The sequence below is a fragment of the Macaca thibetana genome, chromosome 7 (genome assembly GCF_024542745.1).
Source record: "Macaca thibetana thibetana isolate TM-01 chromosome 7, ASM2454274v1, whole genome shotgun sequence".
NCBI classification, from domain to species: domain Eukaryota; kingdom Metazoa; phylum Chordata; class Mammalia; order Primates; family Cercopithecidae; genus Macaca; species Macaca thibetana.
The window spans coordinates 30228911-30238890 of NC_065584.1; the positions used below are offsets into that span (position 1 = coordinate 30228911).

A 9980-nucleotide genomic window follows, 5' to 3' on the forward strand; every position below is an offset into this window, starting at 1 on the left:
GAAACATATCCTGCAGTACCTTCCTGAGAAAGGGTGCATTGAAATAATTTTCACACTCTTTGAGATGCTTTTATTCTAAACTCCTATTTTATCGAGAACATAGCCAGGTATAGAATTGTAGGTTGGAAATAATTTTCCCTTAGAATTTTGAGGCATTGCATCTACAGCCATACCACCCTGAACGTGCCTGATATCATCTGATCTCGGAAGCTAAGCAGGGTCAGGCCCGGTTAGTACTTGGATGGGGGAATTTTGAAGCATTGTTTCATTGTCTTTCAGCTTCTAGAGTTGCTGCTGAGAGTCACAGTGCCATTCTAATTCTTAATCTTTTGTCTGAAACCTGTTTCTTTCCTTTCTGGAAGCTTATAAGATCTTTTGACCTCAGTATCTTGAAATTTTATGATGTGCCATGATGTAGGTCTATTTTAATTAAATGTTGAGCACTTGGTGGGCCTTTTTTTTCCATTAACTTTTTTGTTTTTATTTTTATTTTTTTGAGACAGGGTCTTACTCTGCTGCCCAGGCTGGAATGCAGTGGTGTGTAATGTTGGCTCACTGCAACCTCCACCTCCTGGGCTCACATGATCTTCCCACCTCAGCCTCCCGAGTAGCTGGGACTACAGGCACACACCACCACGCCTGGCTAATTTTTGTATTTTTAGTGATAAATCTATCAAGTGATATAGTGTCTGGGATTGCCTTCAAAATAATCCAGCAGATGGGGGTAAAGGAGGTGGGGTTTTGGATGAGACAAGATTAGCTATAAATTGATAATTGTTAAATCTGAGTGATAGGCACACAGAGTTTCGTTATACTATTTTTTGTTAAATTCTTTTTTACTTAATACTATTCTATGTTTCATTCTATTTTTGTTTTAAAATTTCCATAATAAAAACAAAAAGTTTCCTTCTATTAGTTTGTCAGCCCTAATTTACTCATTCTAATTTTACTCTTCTCAAGTTTTAAGAAAACCTATTTCAAATTTTATCAGTTTCCCTTTTAAGCATTTAATGAGATTTTTGTTTCTCCTCTCCTTTAAGATTGTAATATTTAATTAATGTTGTAAACTATATAGTTTTCCTGTCAAATTTTCCTTGTATTTTTTTTTTTTTTTTCTGAGATGGAGTTTCACTTTTGTTGCCCAAACTGGAGTGCAATGGTACGATCTTGGCTCACTGCAATCTCTGCCTGCCGGGTTCAAGCGATTCTCCTGCCTCAGCCTCCCGAGTAGCTGGGATTACAGGTGTCCACCACCACACCCAGCTAATTTTTTGTATTTTTAGTAGAAATGGGGTTTCACCATGTTAGCAGGCTAGTCTTGAACTCTTGACCTCAGGTGATGCCTGCCTTGGCCTCCCAAAATACTGGGATTATAGGCGTAAGCCACCATGCCTGGCCTGATGTGTAGCATCTTTTCATATGCTTACTGACCATTTGTATATTGTGTTTGGTGAGGTGTCTGTTAAGGTCTCCAGCCCATTTTTAAATTGGGTTGTGTTCCTATTGTTGAATTTTAAGAATTCTTTGTATGTTTTGGAAAACAGTCCTTTATCTGTCTTCTGCAAATATTTTCTCTAGTCTGTGGCTTGTGTTTTCATTCTCTTGACAGTGTCTTTCACAAAGCAGGGGCTTTTAGTTTTAGTTATTTAATTTAAATTATTTAATTATGTTCAGCTTGTCAATTATTTTTTTCATGGATCATGCCTTTGGTGTTAACAACTATAAAGTCATTGCCAAACCCAAGTTCAGCTAGATTTTTTCCTATGTTATCTTCCAGGAGTTTTATAGTGCTGAATGTGACAAATTTTGACTTCACTTCTGTGAAGGGTGTAAGGTTTGTGTCTAGATTCATTTTTTCTTTTTTGCACGTGGATGTCCAAGTGCTTCAGTACCATTTGTGAAGAGACTGTCTTTTCTCCATTATATTGCTTGTGCTCCTTTGTCAAAGAGCAGTTAACTATATTTATGTGGGTCTATTTCTGGGCTTTCTATTCTGTTCCACTCTATTTGTCTTTCACCAATACCACACTGTCTTGATTATTGTAGCTTTAATGTATGTATTGAAGTTGAGTAGTGTTACTCCTCTGACTTTGTTCTTCCATTTCAATACTGAGTTGGCTATTCTGAGTCTTTTTTGTCATTGAGACAAGGTCTTGCTCTGTTGCCCAGGTTGGGGTGCAGTGGCACAATCATGGCTCACTGTAGCCTCAACCTTCTGGGCTCAAGCAATCCTCCCACTTCAGCTTCCTGAGTAGCTAGAACTACAGAACTACAAGTACACACCATTTTGCCCAGCTAATTTTTTATATTTTTTTGTAGAGATGGGAGCTTGCTATGTTGCCCAAGCTGGTCTCAAGCTCCTGGCCTCAAGTGATCCTCCTGCCTCAGCCTCCCAAAGTGCTGGAATTACAGGCATGAGCCATCACACCCAGCCTGTTCTGAGTCTTTTGCTCTTCCATTTAAACTTTTTTTTTTTTTTTTTTTTTTTGAGACAGAGTCTCGTTCTGTTGCCCATGCTCCATGCAGTGGCACCATCTTGGCTCACTGCAACCTCTGCTTTCTGGGTTTAAGCAATTCTCCTGCCTCAGCCTCCCTAGTAGCTGGGATTATAGGCACCTGCCACTATGCCCAGCTAATTTTTGTATTTTAGTAGAGATGGGGTTTCACCATGTTGGCCAGGCTGGTCTCGAACTCCTGACCTCAAGTGATCCACCCACCTCAGCCTCCCAAAGTGCTGGGATTACAGTTGTGAGCCACTGCACCTGGCCCCATTTAAACTAGAGAGTCAATTTTTCAATATCCACAAAATAATTTCCTGAGATTTTGATTGGGACTGCATTGAATGTGTAATTCAGTTGGGAAGAACTGACATCTTTATAGTATTGAGTCTTCTCCATGAACACGAAATCTCTATATTTATTTCGTTGTTTTTTGATTCCTCTCATCAGTTTTGTAGTTTTCCTTATATAGATCTTGTACATATTTTGTTTGATTTATACCTAAGTATTTCATTTTGGGGGGTGCTAATATAAATGGTAATGTGTTTTTAATTTCAAATTCCACTTGTTCATTGCTGGTATATAGAAAAGAGACTTACTTTTGCATATTAATCTTGTATCCTACAACTTTGCAACATACATTTAAACATTTGCCCTATTGTTTCACTAAGCCATTCTAAGGCATAACAGACTGTTCCTATAAATTGTGTATTCAGTAAAGGGCTTATCAAAAACTCAAAAGAATAAAACCATTTGTCTCTTATCTACCTATGACCTGGAAACCCCACCCCACTTCAAGTTGTCCCATCTTTTCAGACCAAACCAATGTACATCTTACATATAGTGATTGATGTCTCCTGTATTCCTAAAATGTATAAAACCATGCTGTGCCCCGACTACGTTGAGTACATGTCATCAGAACCTCCTGAGGCTCTGTCACAGGCACATAGCCACAACCTTGGCAAAATAAACTTTCTAAATTGACTGACACTTGTGTCAGATACTTTCTGGTTTACAGTGTTATCTGTTAGATCAATTAGAAGTAAGAAAAACTAAAGTTATCTTCACTTGTTCCTTCTTCAGTGCTCTGCTTTTCTTTATGTAGATCCGTGTTTCTGACCTATATCATTCTCCTCCTCTCTAAGGAACTTCTTTGAGCATTTCTTGCAAGACAGGTCTACTGGCAACAAATTCCCTCCATTTTTGTTTGGTAAAGTCTTTATTTCTCCTTCACTTTTGAAGGATAACTTTGCACAGAGTTCTAGGTTAGTGATTTTTTTTTCCTCCTGCACTTTAAATGTTTCACTGCACTCTCTCCTTGCTCACATGATTCTCAAAATCAGCTTTCTTCTCTTTGTTTTTCTATGGGTACGGTGTTTTTTTCCCTCTGGCTTATCTCAAGATTTTTTATTTTTGTTTTTCGGTAGTCTCAAAATGATATGTTTAGGTATAGTTTTTTGTTTGTTTTTGTTATTTATCCTGCTTGGTGTCTTCTTGAGCTTCCTAGATCTGTGGTTTGGTGTCTGACATTAATTTGGGGGAAATTCTCAGTCACTATTGTTTCAAATATTTCTTGTGTTCCTTTCTCTCCTCCTCCTAGTCTCATTATATGCATGTTACATCTTTTGTAGTTGTCCCACAGCCCTTGGATATTTTGTTCGGTATTTTTCAGTCTTTGTTTTCTTTGCTTTTCAGTTTTGGAGGTTTCTGTTGAAATATCCTCAAATTCAGAGATTATTTCCTCGGCCATGTACAGTCTACTAATAGGGGCCTCAAAGACATTCTTCATATCTGTCACAGTGTTTTTGATGAGTAGTATTTATTTTTGGTTCCTGGAACTTCCTTCTTTCTGCTTCCGTAGTCTGGCTGTTCTTGCCGTCTACTTTATCCATTAGATCCTTTCACATATTAGTCATATTTTATTTTTTGAGACACGGTTTTGCTCTGTTACCTAGGCCAGAGTGCAGTGGCATGATCACTGCTCACTGCAGCTACAATCTCCCAAGCTCAAGTGATCCTCCCACCTCTCCCGAGTAGCTGAACCACAGGCACATGCCACCATGCCTGGCTAGGTTTTTTATTTGTGGAGACTGGGGTCTCACTTTGTTGCCCAAGCTTGGATTCCTGGGCTTAAGCAATCCTTCCACCTCGGCCTCCCAGATTGCTGGGATTACAGGAGCGAGTCAGCTTGCTTGGTCTCATAGTTATTTTAAATTCCCAGTTTGATTATTCCAATATTCCTCCTATATGTGGTTCTGATGCTTGTTCTACCTTTTCAAAGTGTGGGTTTTGGTGTTTTTTTGTTTTTTGGCTTTTACTATGCCTGTTAACTTTTTCTTGATAGTCAGACATGATGTACCAGGTAAAAAGAACTGGTGTAAATAGGCCTTTTTTTTTGAGACGGGGGGAGTCTTGCCCGTCACCCAGGCTGGAGTGCAATGGCGCAATCTCGGCTCACTGCAACCGCCGCCTCCTGAGTTCAAACGATTCTCCTGCCTCACCCTCCTGAGTAGCTGGGATTACAGGTGCCCGCCACCACACCCAGCCAATTTTTGTATTTTTAGTAGAGATGGGGTTTCTCCATGTTGGCCAGGCTGGTCTCAAACTCCTGACACTGTGATCTGCCTGCCTCGGCCTCCCAAAATGCTGGGATTACAGGTGTAAGCCATTGCACCTGGCCTGTAAATAGGACTTTAATAATGTAGTAAGGAGTCGAGGAGGGGAGGTGTTCTATAGTCCTATGAGTAGGTCTCAGTCTTTGAATGAGCCTGTGCTCTGGACACTTCACACATGTTTCTCAGGTTTTTTTTCCTTCTTCAGTGGAACAGGATGGCTAAAGTGGGCTGGAGTTGAGGAGCCCACTCCTTCCACGTGGAAGGGCAGACCTGACTGGAACTGGCTATTTCTCTTCCCCCAGGTCAGTCAGGCTCAGACAAAACCCCAGAAGGTTTGGCTCTGGTTAAATAGTTTCTCCCAAGGGCAAACCTTGCTAAGATGGCATATTTCAAAATGGTTCCTTTTCCTCTCCCTCTGACGGAAGCACAAGGGGCTTCTTCTCATATATCACTGAGAACCTGGCTGAACTCCTAGAAGTAAAAATCATGTGTGAGGGTCCCCAATAATTGGGTCCCCCTGACATTTTTATTCTCAGACTTGTCCACTCTGAACCTCCAGCAACTTGTCAGTTACAGTTCCGGGTTCCCTATCTTGGCACTGGGTTCCCCTAGAGGTTTCAGCCCATGAGCTTCTCCTCTAGCAAGCTAATTCTGAGCATTTGCGTTCTGGTCCCTGCAGTCTTAGGGAGAGTAGTTTGCTCTTGACCCTACCTTTCTTACACATCTAGAAGAGTTATTGATTTTTTAGTTCAGCTTTTTAATTATTGTTAGGATAGAGTGGCAACTTCTAGCTTTTTACATGTTGGACTAGAAACTGGAATTCAAGATTTTTTTTTTTGAGATGGAGTTGAGCTCTGTCACCCAGGCAGTGGTGCAGTCTCGGCTAACTGCAACCTCTGCTTCCCAGGTTCAAACGATTCTCCTGCCTCAGCCTCCTGAGTAGCTGGGATTCAGCCAGTAAGCCTGGCTGATTTTATTGTATTTTTAGTAGAGACAGGGTTTCACCATGTTGTCCAGGCTGGTCTTGAACTCCTGACCTCAAATGATCCGCCTGCCTCAGCCTCCGAAGTGCTGGGATTACAGGTGTGAGCCACTGCACCCAGCCAAGATAATTTTTTTTTTTTTTGAGATAAATACAGAGTCACATGAAATTGTTAAGAAATAATAGTGAAATCCCATGTACCCATTTACCCATTTTCCATCCATGGAAATAGATATTGCAAAACTGTAGCACAATATCACAGCCAGGATATTGACATTGATACAGTTAAGATATAGAACAGTTTCTTTCACTAACAAATTCTTCATGTTGCCTCCTCACAGCTGCAAACCTGGTAACCACTAATATGTTCTTCATTCCTATAATTTTGTCATTTCAAGAATGTTATATAAATGGAATCATATGTATGCCACCTTTTGAGACTGGCTTTTTTCGTTCAGCATAAGTCCCTGGAGATTCATCCAAGTTGTTATGTGTATTAATAGTGGCTTTTATGGCTGAATAATATTCCATGGCATGGCTGTATCACAATTTGTTTAACCATTCACCTGTTGAAGGACATCTGGGTTGATTCCAGTTTTTGGCTATTATGAATAAGGGTGTTATGAATATGCATATACAGGCTTTTGTGTGAACATAAGTGTCCGCTTACCTGGAATGAATGACCAGGAGTGTAATTATTGTCATTTGGTAGTTGAATATTTACTTTTTTAAGACACTGCCAAATTGTTTTTCATAGTAGTACCAGTGTATATTATCACTAGCAATGTATAATCCAGTTTCTTTGCATCCTTACCAGCAACTGGTGTTGTCAATAATTTTTATTTTATGATTACATCTATAGATCAATTTTTGGAAAACTGACATTTTGTTGAGTTTTCCCACGCATTAATATAGTATGTCTCTCTATCTAGATATTCTTTGATTTCATCAGCATTTTATAGTTTTTATTATGCAAGTCTTGTACATGTTTTATTGGATTTACATTTAAGTATATCATTTTTTGGAGTGACAACAAATGAAATAACATTTTCAATTTTGGTGTCCACATGTTTATCACTATTATCTATAAATACAATTGATATTTATATGTTTATTTTATATCCTGCAACCTTGCTGAATTCATTAGTTCTAGGAGGTTTTAAAAATAGATTCCTTGGGCTGAGTGCAGTGGCTCATGCCTATAATCCCAGCACTTTGGGAGGCCAAGGCAGGTGGGTCACCTGAGGTCAGGAGTTCCAGACTAGCCTGACGAACATGGAGAAACCCTGTCTCTATTAAAAATACAAAATTAGCCAGGCGTGGTGATGCATGCCTGTAATCCCAGCTACTTGGGAGGCTGAGGCAGAAGAATCACTTGAACCCAGGAGGCAGAGGTTGCGGTGAGCTGAGATCGCACCATTGCACTCCAGCCTGGGCAACAAGAATGAAACTCATCTCAAAAAAAAAAAAAAAAAAAAAAAAAAAAGATTCCTTGGAGTTTTCTGCATAGATAATAATGTCATGTATGAATAGAGACAGTTTCATTTCTTCCTTTCCAATGTCCATGCCTTCTAATTTCCTTTTATTGCCTTATTGCATTGCCTAGAACTTCTGTCTAGTACTGTGTTGTATAAGACTGGTAAGAGCAGGTATCTTTGCCTTAGCTTTACTCTTGATCTTTTTTTTTTTTTTTTTTTTTAAGAGACAGGGTCCCACTATGTTGCCCAGGCTGGCCTTGAACTCCTGGGCTCAAGAAATTCTCTTCTTTCAGCCTCCTGAGTAGCTGGGACTACAGGTGCGCACCATCGTGCCTGGCTCTCCTGATCTTTTGAAAAATATCGAAACCCTATGTCTTAATGCTTTTTTTTTTTTTTTTTGAGATGGAGTCTCGCTTTGCCACCCAGGCTGGAGTACAGTGGCTGGATCTCAGCTCACTGCAAGCTCCGCCTCCCGGGTTCACGCCATTCTCCTGCCTCAGCCTCCCGAGTAGCTGGGACTACAGGCGCCCGCCACCGCGCCCGGCTAATTTTTTGTATTTTTAGTATCACAGGTTTCACCGTGATAGCCAGGATGGTCTCGATCTCCTGACCTCGTGATCCGCCTCCCAAAGTGCTGGGATTACAGGCTTGAGCCACAGCACCCGGCCGTCTTAAGGCTTTTTACCTTGAATTACACTATAGACTAATATTTAACGTTGCCCCGTTGAGTATTCATTTGCATATTAACTTTCCTCTCTCTCTGTTTTTTTAGAGATGGGGGTCTCACTCTGTAGCCCACGCTAGAGTGCAGTGGTGTGATCATAGCTCACTGCAGCCTTGACCTGCTGGGCTCAAGCAATTTCCCACCTCAGCCTCCTGAGTAGCTGGGACTACAGGTGTGTCCCTCCACATCCAGCTAATTTTTTTTTTGTTTTAATTTGTACAGATGGGGTCTCACTGTGTTGTCCAGGCTGGTCTCAAACTCCTGACTTCAAGTGATCCTGCTGTCTTGGCCTCCCAAAGTGCTAGGATTACAGGCATAAGCCACTGCACCCAGCCTACTTTTTAATCTATACAGCTAAAGAGGCTATCTTAAAAGCAATAAGACTTCTTCCTTGCTTAATGTCCACGATCTTCTTATGTTATGTTCTTTCTAAATTCAAGAAAAATATTCTGCAAAGGGTGTCAATGTCAATATTACAATAATTCTCTATGAATTCCTCTCCAAACACACTTAGAGAAATGTACATAAGTGTGATAAATCACCATTAAGTACACTTAAATCTACACATTGACTAGTTCTAGCTGAATTTCTAGTTTATGAAAAGGTTATGAGGAAAACTTCCTTTAAAAGATGTGTTTGACAGCCAAATCAGATATACTGAACAGACATAAAAAAGTAACAATTTTTCTTTCACCTCAGGCCTTTCCCCTGGTTTGATCTGACCGCTGTGCAACTCAAGGAAACTCCGTTTAGCCAGCATCTCTCAAGCAGTCCTGTTCTCCAAGACCACCTTACCCATCTGTACTGTGCTTCATTTGGCATCTCCCTAACCAAAGAACAGCCAGTCGTTTCCACAGGCTCTCCATCCCAATAAGAGAACTCGGGAATCAGGATTTTTTCCCACTCACAGATTTTCCCTACAATATCATGCCCTGATTATCACAATTGACTGTGGGAGTCTTGTGACTGTATTGTGTTTGCCACATGATAGACATCAGGAATTAGAAAACTGTACTGATGAGGAAAACGTAGAATAAAACAAGTGGTCCTATCCATCAATATGTATCTGGCTTTCAGAAGCAACTAGTGAAACTATACAACCTAACTTAAGTAAGCTGCTCCCGCAGAAAAGCCTTATTAATACAAATTATTTCTCTTCTAAAATCCAAGAAGTTATAATGTTATAAGTTTTAGACAATTACATACTGCAACTTCTTTTCCAATAAATCAAATTTCAATCCATTTGCCAGCAGTAGGTAGCTGGAAAAAGATATAGTTTGATTTTCTCACAATTTTGGATAGGGAAGTGAAGGTATGGTAAACCATCTTAATTGAATTATGGCTTCTCTCATGATTATTTTGACTATATATGACTGTTCTTGTACTATCTTATTTACAGCTGTTCCCATTTAAATCATTTTAAAAACTGGTATTTAATGGCTAAAACTAACTTTGCAAAATATAGATCTGTATTGCAAATTTGTTGATTTCCTTTATGTTTTGCAAATACTTTTTGTCAATTATAACAGTTGAAAACAACAGGGATGTCACTATGCTCTGTCATAGAACATAACTGCTGTTTGCTAAATGCTAAACGGCTTTTGAACAAAACCTTTCGCTATATATGTAAATCACCATGGTCTTAGGTTAATCATTTACATTTCATTTTTTTACATAATCGTG

General features: G+C 39.7%; 1 protein-coding gene across 1 annotated transcript in view; it reads left to right on the forward strand.

The window, feature by feature from the left end:
- The window catches only part of NOXRED1 (NADP dependent oxidoreductase domain containing 1), a 34569-nt gene extending 24793 nt beyond the window's left edge, over positions 1 to 9776 (forward strand). The window contains exon 7 of the mRNA XM_050798847.1: positions 8997 to 9776. Within this exon, the coding sequence (XP_050654804.1) occupies positions 8997 to 9171 (175 nt within the window). The 3' untranslated portion in view covers positions 9172 to 9776. The remainder of the gene's footprint in view (positions 1 to 8996) is intronic.
- Positions 9777 to 9980: the final 204 nt, after the last annotated feature.